The sequence below is a fragment of the Pezoporus flaviventris genome, unplaced genomic scaffold (assembly GCF_033815535.1).
Source record: "Pezoporus flaviventris isolate CSIRO_AGI_PZ_B2104156 unplaced genomic scaffold, CSIRO_AGI_Pfla_v1 ptg000022l, whole genome shotgun sequence".
NCBI classification, from domain to species: Eukaryota; Metazoa; Chordata; class Aves; order Psittaciformes; family Psittacidae; genus Pezoporus; species Pezoporus flaviventris.
The window spans coordinates 4,867,448-4,894,906 of NW_026892570.1; the positions used below are offsets into that span (position 1 = coordinate 4,867,448).

Genomic DNA, 27,459 nt, shown 5'->3' on the forward strand with positions numbered 1-27,459 from the left:
GCATACAATAGCTGTTCCTTTGTGGAAACTACATCTTATTTAGCAGGTGTAACTGTGTGCCCCTCAGTATTGCAATGGCTCTCACCATGTTTTTGTAATTAATAGAAACCTTCCAATGCCCTGTACCACTGCAGAGAGTTGAGGTTCAATAACTAGGATTCTGGAGGTAGAGACAATCTGGAAAAAAAGAAGTCCTATAAAGGAATACACTCTAAAATATATGCAGCAACCCTTTCCCTCCCCACCTCTTCAATAAGTAGAAAATTAAAGTCACATCTCTTAGCCAGCTGTAAGAAACTGGATAGCCCAGGCTTCTGTTTCCACTTTGACTGTGCCCTTAAATTCCAGTTCTAGTATCTGCAACCACTGCTCCTCTTGCCATTCAACTCCACACAGCAGTGGGCAGCCCAATCACTCCCTAAAGGTGCTGGTGTGAGCTACTTGCATGTTTCTTAGATCTGGTCATTCACATGTTAGTCACAAAGTAACGCATTTCAGATTTAGCTATATTTTAATTCAAACACCGATAAAACAAGTCATTAGACAATCCTAACTCCATCTCAAGGTCTTCCAAAATCTTCTTTTGATTTGATTATTTTAAAAAAATCTTGGCTCATGCTTGCAGGGAATTGAGAACTTCAACAAGATTAATTACTCTGCTGTCTTCCAAAGCTGCAATATTTCTATTTTGCTTTCAAAGATTAACGCTATATCCTCAGAGACACCGGTAAGCATTATCAATTGTATTTTCAGAGAAGGAAATAAAGATACAGAGCAGTGCCATTATTGTCCCAGATGACTACCACATTCTGGGCCTTTTTTTTTTAACCCGTGGGCCAGCACTAAACAAAAATATTTACCTTTGTTATCTCTCCTAATCACCTGGTTGATACTGGCTCAAACACACAAAAATATTTTTAAACATTAAAAAATCCTTGCTCAATTTCCTACTCTCCTTGATCCTGCAAAGTTATGAGGGTTCACTTGTAACAACAGTGCCAATTCAGAGAACATCATGATGTTATTGAGGATGAAGAAAGGACTGAGAAAGAATGTCTACACAATGTATACTGAACACACCAGGCAGTATCCTGAATTCTTTAGCTGACACACAGGAAACAACCTAAGAGCACATCTCCTCTTTACCCCATACGTTCTACATCACTTACACAAGAGCAAATGCATACATGAAATCATTCTGAATCACTGGCATCTTTCACCTCTTCACCGGTATCAAAATTGTTTATGTTGTAAAGCAATGGTGAATCAAGCCTCATGATCTTTACAGGGAGCTTTGCCTCAGAGAGTAATGACAGACACTGAGACAGATCTCACAGATCTTTCCAAGTACAAATAGTATCGAAGTACAGTAAATGAAAAAATTTACAACTTCAGATTTTCTCATGGCATTCCTTCTTATAAATTAGCTTGTGATGTAAAAAAAAAGCTAAAATTAAACTTGTCCACATGTACAACACATGGTGTGCAAGGTATTTCTGAACCAATGAATTGTGTGCACATCTCTGCCAACTGAGGTAGATTTTTTTCCTTGTTCTAAATATGTTCCAGCATAGACTTATTAAGTTCTCAGCGATGGTAAACAAACTGGTATCTTCAGTCTCTTTCAAGGTGGGCATTTTGGCTAACTATTTGATTCAGAAAGTGCATTCTCTTCATCCCCAGGTTGCGTAGGCTTGCCGTTTCCTCTTAAAGTTAAAAATGAGTATCTCAGTCCTCCTGCCATACTAAAGAAAAGAGAACAAAGGTGTCAGAGATACTTGGTGTTGTATATGCCATTCTATAAATATATACCCTTCCTTCCAGAAATTAAAGAATATGAACTAGCATAAATTAGGAGTGCCTCAGACCACGTAAGCCATCTGAGAAGCCAGCCCTGAGCTGACAAAGATCAGTTATTTGTTTCTCAAACAGATTCAAACAAACAGATGTAATGGTTCATCCAAACACAGTTGTTACAGAAAGTAACAACTCACAAGTTATAACTCATATTCAATGGGCCCAGCTCATTGAGTGGGTGCTCTCACTTCTCACACCACTTGGCTTTTACTTGGAAGCCTCACAGCTCAGAACTGTTGCTCATAAAAAAACAGTGAATTTAATCTCATATAGTAAAACTGCAGGCATATTTCCATAGTTAAGTTCCTACCACAGTAAGATTCAACACCTGAAAACAGACATGAAAAGACAACTAATTGTAATGAACTTTATATCCTGAGGCAGTGCTTCTTCAGGTTGGTAGTTTCAAAACTGCTTCACCTAAGTGGGCCAAATGAAACAAAATATAAAAATGTATCTCACTAACAAATTTTCCACTTTATAACAAATAAAGGTTATTCCAAGTTCCACTCACCAAATATTTAGCCCTATGAAGTTTAACATGGAGAATATGTAATCACCACCAATCAACATTCCAATGTAAGCAATGGATATATTCTGAAAGGAAACAAAGACGTTGCATTTATTCAAGTCAGTTTTCATCTCCAAGAATATAAATGGTAACAATTAATTTCTTTTCTAAGGAAATAGCTATATTCTGTTGCTGGCCACTTTAAAATCAGCATTTAAATTATATTCATGGGGTAACAGTCTTATGGGTATTGTCACAGTGAAATAAAATAATAAAAGCAGTATGTTTACTAAATGCACATAATACACCAAGAGTGACTCTCTGGGCATAAAAACAAAAACAAACCAAAAACCAAGAAAGAAAACAGAAAATCAGCTATTTGATACTAAGCAAAACGGAGCATGGCCACCTTCTGAAAATGTACTTTTTAACTTTGGAAAGCTCCTTTCAAATCCCATTTCTTAAAAGTAGGTTTTGGGTTCTCAAGCATAAAAAATATGTTTCAAAGCTTTTTATTATTGCTTTGAAATTGTTACCTCCTTACTTTGCCAACTAAATGTGCGTTGAAAGCACTTGGCTCAAGTTCAAGGCAGGCACAGTTAGAAGATTCTGCCTCTCAGCTCTCCCCCATCTAGTCTTGGGAAAATTGTCCCCCATAGACAGAAGGAAAGCTATAGAACTGTGTGATCATTTTACCAACACTGTGCTGGTTTCACACTGTCCAGCTAGTCTGGACAATGACATAATTTCTACGAGTTCCTGCTGGGGACTACAGCATCATAAAGTGCTTCTCACCTTTAAAACTGTTTAAAATGCCTCAAAGGCTATTGTTGCTCAGAAAACAGAAATAGTGTTGATCCATCTTAATGGTTCAATGCACATATAAAATTTAAAAGCACACTTCCAGTGCCACAGAATGAAAAGTACTAGATTGATTAATCCTGCCAGCTTCAAAAAACAAACACGTAGCAAGCAATCAAAAAACTAAACAAAAAAAAAAAAAAACCACAACACCAAAACCAACACCAAGCTGTAGAAGAAGTACCATTTTCCTCTTGTGGATTTCGCTATGCTGGTGGAATTGTATTCCTTAGTCAAGGAATACAGGGAGCACCTTGAGGACTGTTATTCTTGCGCCTAATTCCTAGGATTCTGATAACTGTTTGACCCACAACTGCACGAGTTTTGTCTTTTGCTAAAACTCTTCCAGCTCCATTCTTCTCCTTAAACCGGCCAAAAAAAGGTGCTTGGATAGTCAGTGACTTTCCCTGCTCTGACATGCTGGCCTCATCAACACAAAGGAAGCTGCACTTGTTTAAAATTAAACTGGATTAGAGAAAACAGACTGCAAGGACACCAAGTTCAGTTTTTAAGACGTGCATGTTTTGATGTTGATCAAATTGACCGGAAACCAAAATTAAATCCTCCATTCAGCTAGAATACAAGTTCTCACACAGAGGGTGAAGCAGTTAACCATAAAGCAATACACTCCTTACCACAGCTTAGCCATTATTCTATGTGAATGCCCTATGTATTAGCTGCAACAAAATCAGTTCAGCCCAAAGTGAACGTGGGTTAGTCTGTATCAGTTTGCACTGGAGTTGCATCAGGCCACCTTGACCTTGAGAGTAACCTGATACAGAACAGAAGCAGGTGACCGTACCTAATGAAATGTGGTTAGATTTACAACTTTCAATAGAAGTGGTCCAAGTTTCTCTTGTAGGAAAACTAAAAATACATTGATACATGGCTTTCTAGATATACTTGAGCTTCAGTGGAAGAGAACGAAGTCACTTTGTGATGGGACCATGTTTGGCGCAAGCAATGTCTTAGAGTTAGCCCTCATTTTGAGTTTCCAGCTCAAAGCATAACCAGGATCACTACTGAGTCAATGCTCTTCCCTGTTTATTTGAGCATTCCTGGCTTTCTCTTCTGCCTCATAACTCACCTTGATGGCACCAACTACTGTCGTCGTGAGCGCAGAATTGTAATGACTGCATAGGACAGTAGAATACATCAAGAGAAACCTAAATTAGGTAAAACAGAAAGTTTTATAAATTCCTCCCAGAGACCTCAGAAGTTTAGCAACACTTTTGAAATTTTCGGATTGGTATTTTGCTGGGATCTTCAATCCCACCTGTTCCAAACCCTAAAAAAAAAAAAATTCTGTGGATCTGTATTTTAAGATAATGATGTACTATAAATACACATTAAATTTAAGCTGCTTTAGCTCTAGCAGAGCCATCCCTATTCTTTGTGCTTCTTATATGTCAGTATTTGAAGTTAGTTTGACCCACTGGTTGGTGATACATGAAGGAGCAGAAGAGAAACTAATTCTTTTTCTATTCTTCCTCTGACTCAGCAGTTCCAACAGAACAAAGCATAGTTTCATTACTTTTGCTTTTCTAGGTACTTTAAAGAACACACTGCAACAGTTCCTATACACTAAAAGGCTTACATTCTATTAACTGCAAAGAAGAAAATCGGAAGAGAGAGCCAACAGAGATCCTGAGTACAGAAAATAAAAAGCTGAATGTTGTGATTTTGATCACTGTACTGGGATGTCAACACCACAGAGAGTAGTGATACTGTTATTTACATTTTTAGAAATAACTAAAAGACAAGTCAGAAGCCCGGGGGGCGGAATAAATTTTCTTTAAATTTTAACATAACTTACTGGTGAGTCTTACATTTGAGATCTGCAATTTGAAACACTGTCACTAAAACACCTTACTTGATTGTGTTCTTACCCCAAAAAGCAGGAAAGAATAAATTGAAAGACAAACAAAAAATTTGTCCAGTGCTGGAAATGTGTTGCCTATTAAAAAAAAAAAAAAAGAAAAAAAAAAAGAGAAAGAATTATGTACTATATAATCAAAACTGAAAATAGATATAAAATGTAGTTAATATGAAAATGTGCAAAATCACAAAATGCATTTGATTCATATTATAATTACAAAACATTCATATACTACTGAAAACAGTTTAAGGAATTTGAATTCAGAAACAGGATGATGGCACACATGATGCCTAGACACACTCCTGTATCATGTATAGCAGTGCACACATAAAACTGCACACTGCAAGCAATAAATAAAAATACAATACAGAGAATTTGTGGTTTTATATTTATTGATAGTTAACAACAATTAATATTGTATAATAGATAGGGATATTTATAGATAAAACAGATATTCTGCAGGGAGCAAAAACAAATAAATAAATAACCTCCTTGAAATCTGTTTCATAGATTCTTAGAATCACAGAATAGTTAGGGTTAGAAAGGACACTAGACTATGTCATCCAAGGCTCTGTCCAGTCTGGCCTTGAACACTGCCAGGGATGGAGCATTCACCACTTCTTTGGGCAACCAGTTCTAGTGCCTCACCACCCTCACTTCCTTATATCTAACCTGAACTTCCTCTGTTTAAGTTTGAACCCATTATTTCCTGTATTCCTAGTCAGCCAGGAAGAAAAGTGAATACTGGGACACCCACAGACTGCAGTCTCTAAAGACATAGTAACTACTATTCCAGAACTAGCTAGAGGAGCAGAAGCAATCTCCCTGTCACATAGACATGGTATTGATATTTTGACTGGCAAAAGATACATGCTGTGCATTGTCTGTTATAGATCAAGGTAAAAGGCTCTGCTAGAGTAAAAGCAAGCCAACTTCTATGGCCTGAAAATCTGCTGAATACAGATGTTATATGCAATGATTTGTTGATTTTTCACCAGTATTTTTCCATTTTCTCCATTTTTTCAGAGATTTAATCTCTTTGCATCACATAGACACTAGTTATCCTTATCATTTAATGGCACTTTTAATATTAAGTGAGCAAGCCAATGTGTATGTGCAATAGGCAATATGCATTTATCTGACATTTATTTATTCTTTTCAGGTAACTGAAGATTAAATTGTTTGTGCCAAATCAACAACTCCTTATTTTTCCCATGGAATAAACCTAGCAGCAAGGTAAATTTCTTTGTCCAGTTCTCCTAAAATGCCTCCAGCATGACTGCTGGGAAAGCAGTGGAAACCTTACAGTCAAACTTGGACCCCAGTACATCTGCCAAGAAAGGCATCAGCTGCATTCTCCTAAACTGGCAAAAGGTCATGCTGGACTGACATCATAAGAAGAGACTTCATATTCAGAGCAGATCTAAATCCATCATTTTCACGGAATGACAATTTTTCCACATAAAACAGACTTCTAAGAACACAACGACAAAATCATGTGAATTCAGGGCACAACACAGGACACTGCAATGATTTATGAGACCCTCAAGCTCTGTAACATTTTTTATTGGCGAATCTCAAACATTTCCAAAAAAGTAATATGAGTAATACTCATTTTACTGGTAAGAATAAGTCAATTCAGTAAGTCTGCAAGGGAGACAAAAAACCACAAACCTCTTGGTCCAATACTTTATGTGCCAGGACATTCTGCCTAAGGTGTTATACTGCGTTATTAGCTATGGAGAGTCACACTGTCATTCCATAAGAATGCTACATATAGATTACTAAACTAGACTGAGACTAAACAGGAATGTGTTCTCTGTATCAGAATGACAGACTGGAAATTGTCTGGTTTGGGTATTTGCAATCTTATTTTGTAGCATGTGGCAAATCACACATGGCAAGAGTTATCACAAATGCAGCTTCTCCTTAGAGTGAATAATTAAAAGTTCTTACCTATGTAGGGCAAGCCGAAGTCACATATTTCAAATACTAGTCGCTAATATGGAGGTAGGATTACCTCTTTAAAAACAAACAAAAATTGCTACCAACCTCCACCTCCTTTTGAAAACAAACAAAAAAAAAAAAACACCAAAAAATCACCTTAAACAAACTACCGTTAGCAGTCTGAGATATGCAGTATTGCTCCTTACCTGCTGAAAGTCTCCAGTAGAAAAGCTAATAATAACTGTTGGAATCACCATGAAACAAGCATTATAGAAAAGGACACCATATTTCCCCAACTCCTGTGGAAAATGAAACATGGTGTTTGCAATTACAAGCCAACTGGGAACAAAACTAAATATTACTCTGGTAGTCTATTGTTAATGAGCAGATAAAACATAGTACATTTCAATTTCAAATACAAGCTTGTGACCCTTGGATTCAGTGTTTAGTACTGAGCTGGGTCTCCATTTCAGTCACTTTGCCTGTATGCTCAGGAGAGTATTACTGCTCTGTTATATTTTGGACAGCTTCTACAACACCAGCTAGTTAGAAAGTTCCCAAGGCACTGGTCCAGAACTGCTTTGTGTTAGACTCCATGTAAGCCTCTGCATGGCCAATGGATTACCCACACCATCTACTGCAAATCAACCACAAAAGCCTAGGGCTGGGTGGCTCCCTATTGCAAGCATAACAAAAATTAACGAAGTCCGACTCCTAGATGGAGCATTTGCAATCACTGGTAACTGATGTACCTTCAAGTAACTTGGGGCATGCCATACATCCTGTTGGTTAACTTGCCTGACAAAAGGCAGAAGATAGGGGAATGAAAAAGCAGCCTTTCCTTCCTCCAGATTCAGTGATGCTACTTAGTAAATCTCTCCAGCTTCTCTCTTGCTTTACAAAGAAACCCCTGTATTCTGCAGAAAGCTATAGGGCTGTTAAGTGCTGCTCACGAAGAAACATGCGGACTCTGGACTATATGTGACTCCTGAGATACATATTTTCACAGACTGAACCACAAAAGTCAGTGACAAAACCTTTATCCCACATCTCCAGGACTGCTGTTTGCTACGTCTTGGTACATTTTAATGGCATTGCATTTGAAGAGCAGCCTGCTCAATGTTTACGTAAAGTATAATGTATCGAGGTATCACCTAATTCTTTCTTTCTAATATTTGGGTTTGGTAGACTTGCTATTAAATAGCTAAAAAAGATAGCAGTTTTTGCGGTTATTGACTTAAACTGGACAGGTCACTGCTCCTACCCAGAAGATTATTACATAAACCTCACTAAATGTGTGTTTCTATTCAAAAAGTCATCTTCCTTAGAAGTACAGATCAAGTTTACTAATCAAGTAAATCAAGTTTATTAAGCATGCACCCATCAACTGAAATATGAAAGCAATCAAAACTAATTATTAGTTCTTAACTGTATGTTCATAGTCATATCATAGGCAACCCACTGTAATGATACTGTCATAATATTAAACTCAACCTAATCACCACAGTTACCTTTGGATCAATTTTCTGCTTTGTGTAAACTCCATTTGCTGCCGTAAAGATATCATTCAGCAATACAAAGGTGTAACCCTCCAGATTAAAAGACAGATCAGACCTGGGAAAGAAATATTATATTGTAAATAAGAAAAGAGTATACAATGCATTGCAATTATATGTTTATTTTAAAAAAAACTATCATAAATGAGGAAATGCAAATCATGACAGCTGCAGCAAGTCACAGGTTGTGCTTCAAGCCCTCTTTGTAAGTCAAAGTACTTTATATTTCTTCAGTCACAAGACCATCATAAATGAGTCATCAGAGAGTTCCTAGTGCTCAGCGTGGAAGTGTTAGGAAATGTACAGTTTCATTCTATGAAAAATTCCATCTACTTCAATCCTGACAACTTCTCCAATTATTACTGAGCATACTTACCTATTTCTTTCAACACAAGAAATAACTAGGGAAAAACTACTTGTGTTTTACAGGCAGCCCAGATGTATTGTCACCCTTTCTGTTTTGACTAGTCGCCTCATGGATGTAGGGATATTCATTTAATAAGACATGGGTCCCACCCGAGTCACATCACATGGAAATTAGAACATTTGTACACAGCAAAGCCCAGAAACAAAAAAATAACACTACATTTCCAGCTCAGTAAAGGAATATTCACAGAAAGAAAACAAAGGAGACTGGCATACCAGTGCTTTGTAAACTTTATCTAAAATAATAAAAAAAAGACATTGCTTAACTCAAAACAATATTTGACAACAACAATGAAAAAAAAAAACAAAACAGGCTTTCTATCCAGAGCAAAAGAACATTGATACTAGGAAATAAAAGCAGCATTCCTCACACAGTTTTAACTTGCTTTATTTGTGATCCTGTAAAAAGTAAAACCTAGAGGGGAAAAAAGAAGACAAAAATACTTCCAGCTGGAATTAAACTTTTCCCTTTGTATTCCTGCACTTCCAAATGATGTCAGTAGAGAGATTTTTGAAACCAGCTTAATCCAGAGTAATTGATCTTAATTTAGGTTTACAGGTCACAGAAAAAAATCCTCCTGTTTTCTCTCCTTTCATAACAGGACTTCATATAACAAATGGAAACCTTACCCAGCTGCTATGAAAGCTCCAAGAATTATGGCAAATACGCTGACTACAATGCTCAGTGGATATCGTTTCCTGTAGACAAAAATTAAGACAGTTCACAGTTTCATTATTTGAAAAGGAGATTAAATGGCTGGCTGCCTGAAACGTTCCAAAGCAATTAGTAATCAGAGAACATTTCACACAAGGGCACAGTCATGATAACCTTACAGAAGCAATGTGATTGACCATGAGCCATGCTGTCAGACTTTGGCCCTGAGAACAGAGATTGAAAAAACATTGTGAGCATTCTGCTGCTAGATAATTTCAAAAGTAAAGACTAAAGGTTTAAAGTAACAACCCTGGAACAAACTGTAATTTACTGTGTATTTGTGTTCATAACGGACATACTACAGTGTCTTTCCAGAATCCAATAATGGAAAATCACGACACATCTCTCATGCAGTTTTTCATCTCACCTTTCTTGGGGAAGGTGCTGTATAGCACACTGTCTGGGCTATTTTTCAAGTAGATACTTGTTTTGAAATCAAACTGAAACTTTATACTTGAAGGGGAAAGCACAGAAGCTTATGACATTCTTCACTATGTATACAGCAGCACTACTGCAGAGTAGAAAAAGCGTAACAAATAACTATTCTGCTTCTTTTATCTCTACTACTTTATTTAGAAATGTCTTAATATTGCAGTGTGCCTTACAGACATTTGCCTTTGCTAGCCCCAGCTCTGAGCTGGCCTGAGAGAAAAGATCCATCAAAACAAAATGTACAATGCTCTTGCAGAAATCCTGTGTCAAACGAGCCTAACTGTGGACCACTGTCCCAACAACAAAGCTATATGCTGTCTCTAGATATCTTAGGCTTTGATCATAGTGGCTCTTGACAGTAACAACCCAAATCTTGACTGCTTTTCAAATTCTGAGGTAATCCAGCATGGACTCTTTGGAGTCCTTTCATTTTCAGCTCTGAAGAAATACACTGCGGCAGCCTGTAAGAATATAGTGCTCTGCTCTTAGGCTTCCTTTACGCTAGGATGTTACTTGCACTCATATACCACATTGCTGTAGTCCAGCTGGGAGCTGATGACAACCTCACTGACTCACATTTTTCTCAGTTCCTCATGTGAGCCCTTAGGCCAACAAGAGAAGACAGCATGTTCTGCTTTTCCTGTAAGAACTTACAACTAGAAAAGAATCCCAGAACATCCCTAAATATGCATCACATTGATCAACTGCTGCTTCAGTCAAAAGGAGATGACAGTCTACCTGGGGCTTTTGAAAAGCTTTTCCCTGATCGTCATTCTCGTGTTGCCTGGGTTCAGCTTCAGTTGACATATTTATATTCCTGTTCTTCCAAGTCAGTATAACTGAAACTAGTGATCCCAAGCTGCAATACCATATACGTCTTAATTTCTCATTAAAAATAATGTCCGAGTTGTGCTCTGCTCACCTGATTCCTGCGTAGCAGTCAAAAGAATGAGCTGTGTAAATGACAGCTACTTTTTCCCCCATATTCATTAAAATGCACATATCTATGTCTTCAAAAAAGCTACATAAATCCACTTTCTTTGCTTTTCTCTATATGTCAGTAAAAATCAATAATCTGATGAGATGCCACTAGTAATCCATTTTATATGATCTAAAATAACGGTATCTTACATATTAAAAAAAAAAAAAAAAAAGATCACCCAAGTATGATGATTTCCAGCAGTAAAGTAAGTGGAATGGTAAACTTCCTGAGCACAGTAAACATCGGCAAACTGTCAAAAAAAAACACATAAAAATTCAAGCATTGCATCAGATTAATGGCATGTTTATGTTCTAATTCTTATTTAAGTTTACTAACCAGAGGATAAAACCATTAGTTTAGCAATAAGCAACCAAAACAAATTTCCAGCCACTTAGTTTATATGAGAAAATGTCAGTCTGACACTAGAGTCAGATTACATAACTAAACTATTGACAAATAACAGGATTTGCCAGTTTGTAAAACAATGCAACTGGCTACCTCCTAAAAGGTCCCTCTGCATCAGTGAAATGGAACATAGAAGCTATTTTCTACCTAGCACAGCCCCTACAAAATAATTCCTGGGCAGAGTAAGTAAAAATTATTTCTGTTGTAAACGTAAAGGACACACAATAAACCTGCCTTTGAAAACATGTAACAGAAATAAAATACAAAGAAAACATGCTTAGTAAACAAACTGTGCTTTAAAAAAAGTAAAATAAATCCACAAGAAAAAAATCACAGAATGTAGGAAAGGTGGGATCAGCTGCGAGCACCAATAGACAGCTACTTTTGAACAACATACTCTTGTTCTACAAAAAGTCACGGGAAATTTTTCAAAATTTGAGAAAACACTTGCATCTGACACTTTGGAAATCTGACAGCATGGCCATATGGACCAATTAATGCCCTGTTCAAGATAACTTTTAGCAACTGCATTAATAAGTGACACAAATCCTAACATGAAGTATAATCACTTTCCAACAGACATTTTGAAGTTACGCACAGGATCATCTACACCTTAGAGACAACCCAAACGAGGTGAAAAATTCTAAAATGTAAACAAATGTCACATAATTTAATAAAATGGTAATGGTAGAAACACTGCAGCCATTCTTACTTTTCTGTTATAAAAATCAGTTATGAAAGTAATTCTAAAATATGTCACCCACAGGAGGATATGTTACACTTATGTTTAAAATAACTTACTAAACTTTTTTCTTTTACAAATACAGTGAGGAAATGGGAAAGAAGAACCCATGAATCCAACTTTTACAGGATTTTTACCCCTTGCAAAAGAAAAGGGTAAAATCCAAACAGTTTACTTATATCTTCCATTTACTGTACCTGAGTTTGCTGGTACTTGATAATCCACTTATGTGGTTTCCAACATAAATCAGAGGCAGAGGAAACAACTGTGATAAAATTAAAAGCACAACTCAGATTATTATGTTTTAAGCACTGGTAAGAAGCTTTGTTAGAATTTGATAACTGTATTAATATGAGATGTACTTTTAGCAAGAAGAGGTTTTTTTCTAAGGAAAAAAGAGAATCAACTGTGCTGCAAACTGATCTGCAGCTCTTGTTCATGTGACCACTCACAACCACAGCTCCACTGGTTTCATTAGGAGAGTTGCAATCTACCTCTAATGAGACAGAGACTCCTCTTAAATGTTAAACGGTTTTATTTGAACTACTTACAATCCTCTGATTAATACCCATCATAACATCTGAATGTTAGGCATAAAGTAGTATTAATAACAGTAGCTAAATAAGAAGGAGAACAGGTGAAATAAAAGACTAAATAAACTTCATACTAAGTAAGCATGCTGTGCTTCTCTATGTACTCCACATTAATATGCCTGGCAGACACACCATTTCAGATCCACCCAACAAATTATGCTACATAAGATAACAGAATGCAAAAAAGAAAGTATTTAGGGTAAAATAAACTTTACTTTCTCCAGCTTCTATCATAATGAGACTGACTTGCACAGAAACATATAGGCCTTAACACAATACAGAGAAACAGTAAGTGATATTCAAAGCCTTAAGAAAACGTGCAAGGGAGGTATCCCTACACAATACTCAACTGCAGCTCAAAGCTCTTAATTCTCCCACCACAGAAAAGATGCAGAAGATTAAAACCAACCAAAGTACTCAGTGGGGACAAAGGTGGTGTGTACATCTAATCCCACTCACTATTAGTCAAGGGGAGCTGAAGCAGGAGAAAGAGGAGTCCTCTATCCTACCACGTAATAGCTGCTGTTGTGCCAATACATGCTCCAGGAGACTGATCAGCAAACTGTGATTGGAGGCTACACCCTCTCATACCATTGTGTGCTGGAAAAGCATACAGAGGAGTAGGCTGCACTTTATCTATGTTAACAATTCTGCATTTCTTTGACAGCAAAGCAGAGAGAAAATTGCAGTAAAAGTTAACTACAGCTAAATAAAGTTAACTTTTAAGTGAAAGCAAAAGTAAACAGGATTATAAACAGGAATATAAGTAACAATAAATACTCAGCCTGTCAACATAAATTTGAAAAAAAATTATAATGTACTATCTTTTCTACAGATTTTTTAGAAAAAAAATTCTATTTCATTCATAGGATGAAAGCAGAGCTGACATTACATTTGTTCTCCTCTGAAATCCATCTGTTGTAAAGATAAAATTACAACATCAGAGAACAGTGAAACATTTATTTAGAAAGGGTCAAGAACTCCAAAGCTTCATCACTAAAAAAAAGCACCTTGCTAATTTAAAAACTCCAACTGAAAGAACTGAGCTCATAAACCAGTCCTGGAGTGAAAAGCAATAATCTTAGTGTCAATGAAAGCAAAAGTTGTCAAAAGGATGAAGAGTCAGTCAGAGGAGGCTTTAAAAAGTAAAGAAATCAACAATGAGTAAACCATCTGATTAACTGTGACTAGTCTAATCCAGCACTACAGGCAATATATGTCCTAGGTGCTGCAGTGCTGACTGCTCCCAGCATGTCCAGAGAAGTATTGCAAAGGATAGATATTATTAAAACAAAGAAAATGGTTGCTGTATTTTTTTCAGTGAATTTATACTAATGCTAAAATAAAGCCAACAGCAAAGAAAGGGCATAGTATAGTGCAACAGCGGGAGGTGGAGGGAAGATGCTTCTCGACATTGTTCATACGCAGAATTCAAAACTACCCACTTGGAAACCTTCTTCTTTCCTATTTTGGAATAAACAAGGATTGTCCATTTTATAATTGGCCAATAATTTGCATTACGAATAAACAGCATTCACAAAAGGCTGCAAGACATTCATAGTAAACCTCATACTGATAGTACAAGATTCTGCAGTGAAGATGCTGGCCTGAAAAGCTATGATATCTGAGCCCTGCAGCAGAGCTGGGAGCTAACTCTGTCTGTACCTCTGAGCAAACACTGACCAATAAACTGCAACAAAAAATATAAATGCACAGGCTTACGCATCAAAGTAAAGCTCCAGCAATATTGCACATAGATACAAAAGCCTACAAGGATCATTGCTGTAGTAATTTCAGATCCTAGCTTCCAGTCCGAGATAATAAAAGATCCTCTCATATTTTCTCTGTCCTGCCTCTTCAGACCATGTACACCTTAGGTAGGAGCTATGCCCTGACTACAATATTTTCAGTGAGCATTATTTTAGTCACTCCTGTGGAACATAAATCTTACATTTGGAGTCAACTGCTGTTCAGGTTTTTGGTCTACCACATATTCTTTTTCTATTGTTTTATCACATGTCCCATTCAAATTTCCAAGCAGCCTTCTCTCTTCATACTGTGATCAAAATTTTTTCTGAAACACACATCTCCCATTGATCCTAGAGGGAACTGTATATATCCAGAAAAATACTTCAAGAATCTGAAAGATTTCATCAGCTATATGAAGGTACAGCACCTTTTCCCATGTACTATGTGCCAAAATGCCACCAGATTTCTCTGCAAACAAAAGGCGTGAATATTGCAGTGAAATTAACATGGTCAAACCTAATATTAAATGAAACAAAGATATAAATGATCACACTTGACAAACAATGGAATTTTTTTCTGTTGTTCTTTTATATCTTGTCTCCATAAGACAGAATGCCAGTATAAGAGGTAAGATTTTATTATTAATATCAGAACCTATGCAACCCTTACCTTTAGAGGTATACTTTTGTCAAAATCAGGGAAGTGAACAATCTTATTTATTTTTGACACATACAAGATAAGTATAGTGGCTGCCATCTAAACAAAGAGAAAAAACAAAAAGCCATGTAAAAGCAAAACTGTCATGTACAAATGAAAGAACTGCTTCAAAAACAAAATCTTTACATGCATTTGACAAATGCTAGGTATTATGCATTTCTGTTAAAGAATAATACAGAATGCAATTAATAAATTGGAATAGCTTTATTCCTATGAATTTGGCCAGTTATTTATTTTAAAGTATAATATAGACATATGCTTTACTAGCTTGAGAAAACTAGCGGCCCTCTGTAAAACAATGCATGCTGACAAGGAGCTGAGAAATTAAACAGGACAGGATCCCAGAGTAGTGATGCTATTTTCACAGAGTGCTGATTAGTCTGAGGAAACACTCCTACAGTTTTTTTGCTAATGTGAGGCAGGGGTTGCACATTGATCAGTCTGTTGACAACATGAGGAAGAAACAATAAAGAGATGGACACGATGAAGGAGAATATCAGAGCAATCACACATCATAACTTGATGCTTGCCCCAGGGATGAAAAAAAAATTAACATTTTTCTTATTAAAAAATACAATAATAGACCATCTAGAGGATGGGGTGGAGTCACACTCTGCAGACTAAAGCATTATACCGTATTATATGCACTTTACAAAATGTTCAGGGAAGTCTTGGAAGGATCAGACAACAAAAAAATGGAAATGCTACTAAGTCTTAAGTTTTGCAATGAAACAAAGCCATATCATTGCCCTTAACATGAATTATTGCCACATTTTATATTCTTTGGCTTCCACTGAAACATCATCTGGGCAGTTCCTTGAGCAGATGTGTGAAACTCTGCCTCACCCTGTCAAGACTTTACAAGATATTTTAATTTTACTTCAGCACCAAGCAGCAGAGATGTCAGACTTGCAGTACCTTGTTTTCACCTCTTTCTCACTAACCCTTGGCTTGCAACCTTAGCAGAAAGTAAATCCTCTGTTTTAAATGTATTTGCCTAAATCACACCTGCTTCAAAGCTCCATCTTTCCCAGCCATACCTCTGCAGTCATACATTTGAACTTGGTTTTACTATGATGCCTACTAACAACAAAAAGAATGAAGAGAAAAGAGAAAAGAGAAAAGAGAAAAGAGAAAAAAAAGAGAAAAAAGAGAAAAGAGAAAAAAGAGAAAAAAGAGAAAAGAGAAAAGAAAAAAGCTTCCCAGACAGTAGTTTTGACTTGAAACTTCCTTGATCTCACTAAAACAAATCACTCTTCCTTACATCTAACCCATCTAATTCAGAAGACAAGCAGTGCAGTATAACTGAGATTCCCACCCCTTATGCTCATTCCCCCCATACTAACATTAGTTTAATTTACAAAATAATAAGTACATTTAGTATGCTTTACTTGTGAACATACCTGTCCAATGCCAAGAAACACTGGTGACGGGAAGCTGAAAAACATAAACAGATATTTAATTCTGAGAAAAAAAAAATTAAATTTAGCACCAAAGCCAACAACTGGACATGTGGATTCTCGCCTGTCCTTCAGAAGAGTTCAGGAACTGCTACCCTTATTGGAGGCCTAACATTTTATTTCTGCTGCAGCAAAACACAAGCTGCATCCACATAACATAGCATATGCACAGTTGATCAATTCTAAATTACTAATTATTTTGGCGATATTTGTAAGTGATGGTAACAACACATTTGGAGAACTCTAACAAGGCATTATTTTTTGAGTGACCTCACATATACCTTGTACCCTGAAATGGTATAGTAACTTAAGTCTCTTCCACTCGCCCTAACTTCAAAGCTTATGTCCACAGCCCAAACATACTAAGAGTGCGGTTTTGTGAAAATACAGGTACCTAGGTAAATGTAGAAACACTTATTGTCTGCTAAACCAGCTAAATTCTTGCCATAGCCCCTCAGTTATCTTTATTGGAAAGCATGGATACTTACATATTAAGAAAGCAGAAACTTTAGCTGGATTCCTGAAAAGCCTGAGTGCTTCCATTTTACCCCCTAAATCGACATAAAGTTAAAACCAATCAATGTGTGGCACTAACCGTTAACTCTCTGTATGCATACTGAAACACAAGTAAAGAAGTTATTTATGAATGACGTCTGGTTTTTGTCATAACCAGCACTAGCTGGAGCCTCTCTGCCCAAAAATCTTGGGTATCAAGGAGCTACCTGACCATGACAGCTTCTGCTGCCTCCCTGGAGTCATTCAGCGTCTTGCTGGACTGCACCATCAGGAATGTTTGCACAGAAACCTGTATCCAGGAAGTCTAAATAAAACCCATTTCATTCTCTGTGCACATCTGCACTAAAAAACGCCTGAGGAGGATCCACTTTCACAGCAAGTGTTGTGATTTTTCACTATCTAGGCTCCTTAAGATTGTGGGTATTTATCACAGAAGGCACCGGGAACTGTGACACTACTGCCTGGTGTGCTGAGAAATGTGAATCTCAAATGAGCACCAGTGGGACAGGAACATAGTATTAGCAAAAGGAAGAAATGCTCTGAAACACAGCAGAAGGGCTACAATGACACTGGAGTCGGAACACTGAAAAAAGACTCAGGAGCAGCCAGTAGCAAAATTGATTATAGGAAACAGAGGTATTAGGGGGAAGGAGAAAAAAAAAAATAAATAAATAAAATAAGCAGAAGAAACAGGACTTCCATTTATAGTCTTGTGACTCCTAAACTGGCTTGTACATACAGTTACACCACATAAATATGGAGACTTCTGTACAATGCAGATTTCTCCAGGAATTTTTTATTTGAAGAGCCCTAAACAATCCCAGCTGTAAGGTATGTATACAAAACTTTGGCTTACTGATGGGCCTGCTGTCCTTCATTACCTTTCACGGATGTGCTAGACCTATGTCAGGGACTTACTGCAGATTGTATGATGAAAACCACTATAAAACAAAATCTCAACTTGCCTTGCATCATTTCTGGGAGATGTTCTATACACCTGTTCTGTGTTCAAATAACACTGAATGTTAAAAAATAAATGCAAGTTTTGCTTTTTAACTTTTTTTTTGCTTTTAAAGATTTCTCACATTTTGGGTGGTTTGTTTGGTTTTTTTTTTTCCTAGTTCAGAATGAGCTGAAACACAGCAAAACCAGAGCAAACTTTTAAAGCAAAGAATAGTAATGGTGAAAAGATCACAGCTACAGGATAACGACTCCATATGGGATGCTCCATCAAGCCAAAGATGTAGCTTTGGTGGTTTTATGATGAGATTTTCAAGGGTTTGCTTTTTGTTACCTCAGAAATGAAAGGTAACCAGACTGGCAGGCACAGTTAGGGGAAGCGCTGTTTCCCTCAAGGACCTAAGGTGGTACAACCGGTGAAACGGTAGCCTCGAAGCTGGGAATAAGGAAAGGCCTTCGAGGAAAAGACTAGCCTGCTTCAAAAGTAAGCCTGACAGTGACTATGCCGTCGGGCGGTGTTGCCAAAGTGGTACATACTGGACAAAACGGGGCCTGAAACTGAAGCCATCGACCCGGCTCTCAGCACTTACCATGACAGCTCCTGTGCCGGTGGGCCAGGTGACTGCCCCGACCTGACACCCCTATGTGATGTGAGCGGCAATGGGAAAGCTGCCCGACGGGAGGTACGGGGCGGCCCGGCTCCACTCCGGTTCGGGAGCTCGCCCTCGCCAAACAGTGAGCGGTCCCGCTGCCAGTCCACGGGACGGCCGAGCCGGAACAGGCCCCGCCGCCAGCCCTGCCGCTGCCTGTGGTCCGGTCCGCACCGCCGGCCCTCACCTGTAGGAGCTGAGCAGGGTCTTGTTCACCAGCACGATGAAGAACGAGCACGTCCCGTAGAAAAGGGCTGAGAGCACCCTTGGAAGTGCCGACGGAGCGGCACAGCCCGCCGCCTCCCCCACGGCCTGCCCGGCGCTCATTGCTGCGAGGAGCAGCTGCGGGCAAGGCTTCACCGCGCACTGCACTACTGCGGCCACCCGGACCACCGCCCCCCCTCTCGGGCCCGGCGCGGCGCGGCCCGGCCCGGCCCTGAGCAGCGGGAACCGGCAGCGGCTGCAGGGCGCTCCCTGGCGGGGCGGAGCACTGTGGGGAGCCCTGGTGGGAGTCCCGCCGCCGCCCCACCCCTCTCTCTTCTCTCCGGCCCAGCCCCGAGAGCGCAGCCCGCCGGGGCTCTGCCGAGAGGGAGGGTACGAGGGGTATAAAACCGAGCGCGAAGTGCTGCCGCCGGACGCCGCTGCACCAGGGGAGCAGGTCCCCAGGTTCAGCCGCACCTGGGGTCATCGTCCGGCACCAGCTTGCCTAGTGTTTACCACCCTGATGGAAAGGAGCTCGGCGCCTCTGGGCACTCGCCCTCAGGCAAGGAGGAAGCTCAAAGCACCCAGGACTGTAACCAAGCTCGGCCCCACACCGCTTCCCCCCCTCACGGGTTTGTCGAAAAACAAACAAATAAATAATAGTAAAAAAACCTTTCATCACCAAAAAATGTGTTTTGGTCAGTTACCTTGTGTCAAATTTCAATGAAATGAACACTTCCATCCTCTGTGACAAGCCAGGCTGGCAGGCTTACAGGAACGAGGAAGCGCCCGAGTATGTAGCAATTCCCAAACAGCACATTCTAAACGTGAAAATCAAACCAAGCTTTTATTCAAAGCTCCTATTTAAATGACAGCACATCCACTCACCTGCTGTTAAGTCATGCCAAACTACAACTTAAATCTTTCAAAGCACTGAACAATTCAAGATTCCTTGCATGTAATCACTCCTTAATAAAACAAAAAGCGGTTTTCCACATTTGGTTTTTTTTTTACCTGATATTTTACCCAAAACTTGTCACAACACAAAACTGCTTCTGAATTTTCCTTACAGCCAAGTACAATTCAGTGCACTTGTCAGATCTTAAGAAATACTCTGCGAGTTGCCCAAAGCATTACAGCTGACTGGGAAAAAAATAGTAATACTAAAGAAAAAATATTAAGAATCAATGCTATGAAGTTACGACTCCAGTCTGCAACTGGCTGGTAATTACAGAGTCTTGTGCCCTGTGAAATTCTACATGAGATCAATTCTGAATTATGACTCAGAAGTGCAACAGATTTAGGTTCAGGTCTCATTTTGGGATCAGACTATTTGCATGCAGCCAACTAAGCATTCAAAAGCACGTAATTTGAGAGGCTCCAAACCTACACACGCAAACTACCAGTTTAATACATAGGCTGAGAAGCCTAGAATGACTACAATGTTTCACACCTTTAAGCCTGAAAGACTTTAAACAGAAACAAATGAGCCTGACATCTGCTAAGTTTAGGAACTGAAAGCAAAAGTTAAACCGTATCAGTGGTGCAAAATTATTTACATTCAATGATTTAATTTCATTTTTAATTTTCAATTACTCTTTACTTAAGTGCATCAATACATGACTTAAAACCAAAACAAACTGGGTTAATGAGATCTTCAACCACAACAGGTTATTAGAGAACGTGATCCAACAGTTGCAGTTCCTGGTGTAAAATCTCACGTTTCTGGAACAGCTGTATGCATCTGGTCAGTCTATATCAAATGATTGGTAAAATTGTTTCTTCCTCTTGTATAAGCAAGAGGGAAAGTGACTTCCCTTCTCATCTGAATTTCCTGACCTTCAACAAGAGGAAGGAATTAAAGCAAGCAGGTCAGTAAATGCAACTTATTTTTTTATAACCCTTTATAGGGATATACAAAAATAGCCCCTTAAGCAGGAGCTTAAAGAAACAAGAATAGAACCAGAAAAACCACACAAAACCACAAAACAAAGAGTCTGATCTGAAAACAGATTTTAAATGACTGTCACTAAAAAAAGTTTTGTTAGCATATTAGGAATCTCTGGTTGCCTTCAAAGCAAAATACAGAAAATGATCACCATGAGACAATCCTCTTCGAAAGCATACAACATTCAGGAAGTGACAAGATATCCTACTGAACATTTCTTATCAGCATCTGAGTACTAGGCAGCATTCTGCAACTTCATTTATTTGGGAAATATATGCAATCACACTGTTATCACATTTGTAACTATCTTCGGAAGTCTATTTCCTAGTTGTATAGTGAATAGTTTTCTGCAGTGTTTAATTGATAGCTGTGCTACAGTTAGTGAACACAAAACTGGCATGTTATCCTGAAGTAAAGCAATAAGGTGGCTTTATGCAAGGAAAGTACAGAGGCTATTTGCTAATAATCACATAAAAGCAATACTTTAGAACTTAGTGTTTGCTAATAGGACTCCTAAAATAGTTTACTACAAATCCATACCACCATGTAAATACCCCCTTTAGCAAATTCAAGTGCCAAATCACTACAGGGTCCAAAAATAGCTGAAAAAAAAAATGTTGCCAATTCTTTACCTTTGTGTAGACTTTGCAAGCCTAATCATTTTCAGATAAACCCAACAATGTGCAAAAGTTCCTAACATCACGTTAGGATTAACAAGTGCTACCAAGAGATTCTGCTGAAATCAAATCAGAAAAGGTAAAACAGCAAAGTCAAGCCTCACACCTTGAGCAGTCACAGTGACGATCCTTAATGATCTTACAGTTTCCTGCATGAAGTAGTTTCTTCCCTTCTGAAAGCTGAGATAACCAAGCTTTTTGCCTTCGGCCTCAGTAATACTAGGTAAAGATGTACTCACACCAGAAAAATACGGTTTCATTGCTGCTTAACATCTTCAGACCTACCACTTAATATAAACTTGCTTAAATAGTCAGATAAATACTTTTCTTTTTTGTCAGGCTTCTTTGGCCACGTGTACCATTCTGCTAATCGCAAACACTTTGTTTAGAAAGTGCTTCCTGTGAAAACTGCTTCAAATAAATGAGTTAACCTTGCAAAATCTAGCTTCCCACAACACATACATTTGTCAACCCTGCATTATGCATTCCTATATTTACAAAATACTTAGAAACTTTACAACTATCTTTTACCTTAAAAAAAGTGCAATTCTCTCACCCCATGTAATGGGGCAACAACATTCTTCATAAATTCTACAGAATAGCAGCCTATGATAAGCAAATAAGGTGCTTAGCTTATTTATACTCAGGATCTAACTGGTTAAATACCACCAGTAAGTACATTTTGTATAGGCAGACTGTTCCGATCTACTGTCACAGCGGTGCCACAGCTAGGTTTGCAAGCTCAATCAGAGCCAGTGCGCCATGCATGCGTTCACGCTGTTCCTGGAGGCGGCGGCAAGCAGCTGAATGAGCGCTGTTTTTCTCTTCTTCATCATCCTCTTCATCAGACTGAAGATATTCCATGGGGTCCTGCTGCTCCTGATCCGTTTTCTGTATTGTTTTACTTTTCAAAGCAGGAGCCCGCTGTTCTCTGGTCTCCCAGTATCTACAGAATTAAAGTTGGTAAACATTTTTAAAATACATGCAACTGACTTGCACAAACAGTCAAAGCTGGCAAAAACCTCCCACATGAGTACTAGTTTGCATCTGACTAAGCGCTGCATTTGGCTTTATCTTTCAGTCCTTATATTTCAGCTGTCAGAAACCTCCTTTATTTACTATTTTAATTGTGAAGTGCCCAAGTGAACATATGTGACTGATTTCTTCTCTACATGGTGTTCCCAGCAGACATTTCTCCCTAGGCACAGAAAATTGTTACCCCTCATACAAATGAAAATTCAGCAAGACCCTAGCACTAAAAATAAGGTATTAGCAGGTGTCAATCAAACAAAGAAAAGTATTTTAAAAGAGAAAAAAAAGAAAAACAAATCAAAACACCCCCCCCGACATAAAACCCTGTCGCAACAACAAAAAACAAAAAAACAAAAAAAAAAAACCAAACAACCAACCCAAAACCAACCAAAAAAAAAAAGATCCAAGTAAGTCTTATGAGGAACTTTGCCTAAACTTGTAGTTTGCTTCTTTAAGGAAATGCAAGGCCAGACTGATTTGTACTGCAGGAACAGCTGCTTTTAGTTTGTTGTTTTTTTTTTTACCCCAAGAATAAAATACTTTCCCAGACCACCCTTGTAAGTACTTAGAGAAAGATGACACAGTGAGGGAGGGAACTTACTTTGCTAGCCACTCAGCTACAGCTTTATTGTCAGCCGTCTCCTTCTTACTCAGCCTGTCTGTAAGCTCTTCCCTCTTCAGTCGGGCATACGGATGCTTGGGGCAGTGACGGTTTGCATGTGTGAATCTGCTTAAACATCCTTAAAAACCCCCACAAAGTGATAATGAAGAATATGTTACAGAAAGCAGCCAAACAACAAGTAAGGGTATTATCTGTGGGATGAAGGTGCTGCTGAATCCAGCTTTCCTCACTCATAAACCCTAGGCTTGGTTGAAAACACTAGCTGTGAGGTCAAAACTTGACACAGCATTTTATACATTAGTATCAAGTGACAGAATTACTGATAACCTAATTACATAATAAGATATGCAATCCTTTGGCTACGTATCTGCATGATTATGCAGATTTTTGTGTGGATCCTTTCTTCCCCTAAAGCTCCTCCAAAATTAAAATCCAAAGCTTTTCTGGATCTTTGCCACATTTTGTGCAGCATGTTTCCAGTACTGGACTGACCCTAGCCTGAAAGTTGCTAATCTTTCCCAATGGCTCACCATTCTCTGAGCAGACGAAAGGTTTCTCCCCTGTGTGGAGACGCTGGTGGGTTTTGAGCTGTCCACTCTGAACAAAGGCTTTCCCACAGTCTGGGTAGTCACACAAATAAGGCCTTTCACCTTAAAAATAACAAAAGGACAGAGTTATGAAAGCTGAATATAAAAAGAGGATTCATAGTATGTAGTGGTGGTGCCTGATTCAAGATTTAGACAAGCAAGCTCCCATTTCACCCACACAGACACCTGTACCTACTTAGAAAGCCCTGGTATACCAAACAGCAGAGGCACACTTTTACTGCACAGAAATCTTTACTTTGAAGTACATGCTCAATGCTACTGGATAATACAGCTATTTCCGGGGGGGAGAGGGGGACAGGGGAAGAGGAAGAAGGTATACATATATTTTGCTTGTCTTATTTTCTGATTAAAGCCTCTTGCACAGAGAAACTTATTCCAGACTTAAGCCAAGAAAGTTTTCTTAGGGCAGTCATGAAAGAAGAATTCCCCATGCAAACTGCAACAAGAAGAACAGATGTAGCAGGCATCTCCTCCCTCAAGAGGATCCGACTGTGAGCAACTATGCCAGGGCATGCTGTGCCATCACCTCTCAGGAAGGGTGACCAAACGAGTGTGATGCTGACTTACTAAGTCTGAGGAATAACACCAGGGTATGCTCTGCTCAGTTAAGTAGTTCAGACAACACCTAATGCAACAAAGTGAAATAAAACCATCTTTTGACCAAAAAGCACAGGGAAACTGCTGTTCAATATCAGTATCTAGCTTAGTTTTAGTGACTTGAGTCAGAAAGAGACCATGTGAGCTAAGGGTTTTCTGAAGTCTTGTTTTGGGTGTTGTTTGCTGGTTTTTGTTTGTTTCTCATTTTGGGGAGGAGTGATGATGGTTGTGTCTGTATTGTGGGCTGCATTAGTTCACACGTTATTGCAAACAGAGTACTGGTGGAAGATGATAAAATATATGAGATATATGAAAGTATATGAAGAGGATAAAAATATATATTTACTTGGATTAAAAAAAAAACAGCATCTCCGGTGTAGTTCAAGCTCAGGTGGGTATTGAGTAGGTCGATGCTACATTTTAACTTAACTGTGAGTTGCCTCCTGCAAACAGCTCATTCATTGAATTTGCACTAGCACCTCCACTGCAGAAAGTGAATTCTAGGGAGACACAACTATTTTTGAGCATTTGAACTCTTTCCTCAACATTTAAGCTACACTTCTAGGGTGTTACACTGTCCCACAATAGTTACCAGCCCCCTTTTAAGTCACTATCTCCTCTGACAGCTAAACTTTCGTATCTCTGCGAAAAATACACCAGCAAGAAGGAAACAAGTCACAGAGAAGAGGCAGTGAGAATATAAAGTGCTACATATAGAGGACTGCACTTAAGAAAAGCCCTTCCTCTTACAAAGTAAGTTTATGACAGCGGCACATGAAATATTTACACAATTTGCCTAGCCTATTCTACGCTTTCCCATGACAAATACTGTTACAAAGACATCGATTGCACTAACTAAGCATAGAAAAAAAGTATGATTCATTTAACTGTTTCAATAAAATATTAACAGGTTGAGTTTGTTGGGGATTTTCTGTGTTTTTTTGGTGTTTTTTCTCTTTTTTAACTCCTTTCCTGCTGCTTCCTACGCGGCTCACACCTCTCTACTCACCGGTGTGCGTTCGTTTGTGGGCCTGCAGAGATTTCTCTCGTGGGAAAACCCTGTTGCAGATATTGCAGCGTATTCTGCTGGAAGAGTGCTCTCCTTCGCTAATCAGGTCGCGGACGGTGTCTGCTCTCGGACGGCCTCGCCTTAGCCCATCCTGCATTAACACAGCGAGGAGCTGGCATCCCGCACTATCCCACCGCTGAGGTGTAACCAGAAATACCCAACTTTCCCTGAAGTGACTTTTGCGTCGCCTCTGTGTGACCGAGGGGCGGTGACGGCGTTAGCGGTTTACCGGTAACCACTCCACAGCGAGACAAGCGCTTTCCTGACGGGCTCTTTACGGAGGTACGACCGGCAAGTGCCAGGGGGGTCGTCAGGCACCACCAGCACTCTTATGTGCACTCACAAAATGGGGGGAAAGTAACAAAACAGAAAACAACTTCTGTGTGTGGGCGAGGGCTTTTTATTTCCTCTCTCTTCCCTAGTGCATAACCCCAGGGGAGTGTCAGGCACCCACTCCCCGGCTCCCAGCACCTCCCTCTTCCTTATCCCCCCCCCCCCCTCGCGGCACTGGGACGCACGCGCCGCTGCCGGATATGACTTCACTTTAAATCTCCGGGAGGAGGCGGGGGAAGGGCGCGCAGTCACCCTTTAACTCCGCCGCCGCCGCCCGCTGCGCCCCGGGCCCACACTCACTCACCTTCAGGTGCCGGTGCCTGCCGCCTCCGTCGCCCGGGCTCCCGGCTCGCTCGCCGTCCCCGGTGACCGCCCTGCCCGCTCCCCCAAGGGGCGGTGGGAGAGCCGGGGGCGCGGCGGCGGCGCCAGGGCTGAGGGTCACGTTGTGGGCATTCTCTCCCCAGCGCCAGGGGTAGACCATAAAGTCGCTGAAGCCGGGGCTGTTGGGGACGGGCGGGGCGGGCGCCGGCTCCTCGCCGGCTGCCGGTGAGGATGGTTTGATCGGGGTCGTTTTGATAACGGAAACCAGGACGCGCTTCGGAGAGTCCTGGCAAAAAATCACCGGGGGACCAGGTGGCAGCCGCTCCGCCATCGCCGACCCCTCGCGGGCACCGGCGCCGGGAACGGGGTGAGAGAGCGGTGGCTCAGCCTCGCTGTCTGACTCCGCGTCCCGGGATGGGGAAGGAGGTGTGGAGCGGCACGGAGGTCCAGCGGCCACCGCTCGGGCCCACCTCAGCCGCTCATCGCCGGGGACGGCAGCTCCCGGCGGGTTTTCCGTGCCTTCCTCCCCTCCGCGGCCACCCCCGATCGGATTCGCAAACTCAGCGGCAGCCCCAGGCCATAGCAGTGGCCGGACTGAAGCAGCCACAGTCTCCTCGCACCTTTCCGAAACGGCGCCGACTCCGCTGGTAGTCCCGGTCCCGGCGATGCCCGAGGAAGAGCCGCCGCCACCCCTGCGCGCCCACACCCTAGGCTGAGCCCCAGGTTTTCCCGCGTTACGTTTCGCGCCTGAGCGTAACCAATCACCCACCCCGGCGCCAACGTCACGGACCGGCGGTTCCCGCCGACCAACCGCTAGGAGGGGAAGTCGGCGGCCACGCCCCCCGGGGCGGTGTTCGAGCGGGACGCAAACTCTCTTCTGCCGCCTTATTGGCCGGGCTCCCGGCTCACCGGCGGAGTTCGAAACTGCGCCCCGCCCGCCCCGCCGCCGCCGCCGCCGCCTCCCGCCCCGGGGGAGGTGCTGACTGGCCCTCCATGGGGGCTGATGCGCCCTGGCAGGTTTCGCGGGCCCTGGCGGCGGCCGCGAAGTTTAAAGGGGCCGCCTCCCGAGGCAGCGCCCTGGCAGGGCCGGGTT

At 40.5% G+C, this 27,459-nt stretch overlaps 2 protein-coding genes across 8 annotated transcripts; both read right to left on the bottom strand.

Annotated features, from left to right (window-relative positions):
- Nucleotides 1-492: 492 nt before the first annotated feature.
- SLC35D2 (solute carrier family 35 member D2) lies at nucleotides 493-19,315 on the bottom strand. Of its 6 annotated transcripts, none has more exons than XM_061456348.1 (12): nucleotides 19,146-19,315; nucleotides 16,776-16,809; nucleotides 15,325-15,411; nucleotides 12,511-12,578; nucleotides 11,345-11,416; nucleotides 9,668-9,736; nucleotides 8,567-8,669; nucleotides 7,262-7,354; nucleotides 5,119-5,186; nucleotides 4,317-4,362; nucleotides 2,372-2,454; nucleotides 493-1,745 (listed from the first exon to the last, which is right to left on the bottom strand). In XM_061456348.1, exons 1-12 carry the CDS (start codon nucleotides 19,283-19,285, stop codon nucleotides 1,643-1,645), a joined length of 966 nt encoding a protein of 321 aa, XP_061312332.1. In that variant the 5' UTR covers nucleotides 19,286-19,315; the 3' UTR covers nucleotides 493-1,642. The 6 variants fall into 6 exon arrangements, 4 of the variants coding, with proteins under 4 accessions (XP_061312332.1, XP_061312331.1, XP_061312335.1 ...); XM_061456347.1 differs by having other exon boundaries at nucleotides 4,317-4,395; XM_061456351.1 differs by lacking the exon at nucleotides 19,146-19,315 and adding an exon at nucleotides 18,899-19,130 and having other exon boundaries at nucleotides 4,317-4,395.
- A 672-nt stretch (nucleotides 19,316-19,987) lies between these two features.
- Nucleotides 19,988-27,107, bottom strand: ZNF367 (zinc finger protein 367). 2 transcript variants are annotated; one of them, XM_061456312.1, is made up of 5 exons: nucleotides 26,350-27,107; nucleotides 25,653-25,848; nucleotides 23,969-24,088; nucleotides 23,418-23,556; nucleotides 19,988-22,730 (listed from the first exon to the last, which is right to left on the bottom strand). In XM_061456312.1, exons 1-5 carry the CDS (start codon nucleotides 26,695-26,697, stop codon nucleotides 22,496-22,498), a joined length of 1,038 nt encoding a protein of 345 aa, XP_061312296.1. In that variant the 5' UTR covers nucleotides 26,698-27,107; the 3' UTR covers nucleotides 19,988-22,495. The 2 variants fall into 2 exon arrangements, with proteins under 2 accessions (XP_061312296.1, XP_061312297.1); XM_061456313.1 differs by having other exon boundaries at nucleotides 25,653-25,803; nucleotides 26,350-27,106.
- Between the last annotated feature and the right edge of the window lie 352 nt (nucleotides 27,108-27,459).

Coding starts and splice junctions, on each gene's coding strand:
- SLC35D2 (XM_061456347.1), bottom strand. CDS start 19,285: ATGAGCGCCGGGCAGGCCGTGGGGGAGGCGGCGGGCTGTGCCGCTCCG. Junction 2,455..4,316: donor CAGTAGTTGGTGCCATCAAG/GTGAGTTATGAG, acceptor GTTTCCTTTCAG/AATATATCCATTGCTTACAT. Junction 1,746..2,371: donor TTCATAGGGCTAAATATTTG/GTGAGTGGAACT, acceptor TCTTTTCTTTAG/TATGGCAGGAGGACTGAGAT.
- ZNF367 (XM_061456312.1), bottom strand. CDS start 26,697: ATGGCGGAGCGGCTGCCACCTGGTCCCCCGGTGATTTTTTGCCAGGAC. Junction 23,557..23,968: donor TTTCGTCTGCTCAGAGAATG/GTGAGCCATTGG, acceptor GGGGTTTTTAAG/GATGTTTAAGCAGATTCACA. Junction 22,731..23,417: donor GTAGCTGAGTGGCTAGCAAA/GTAAGTTCCCTC, acceptor TTAATTCTGTAG/ATACTGGGAGACCAGAGAAC.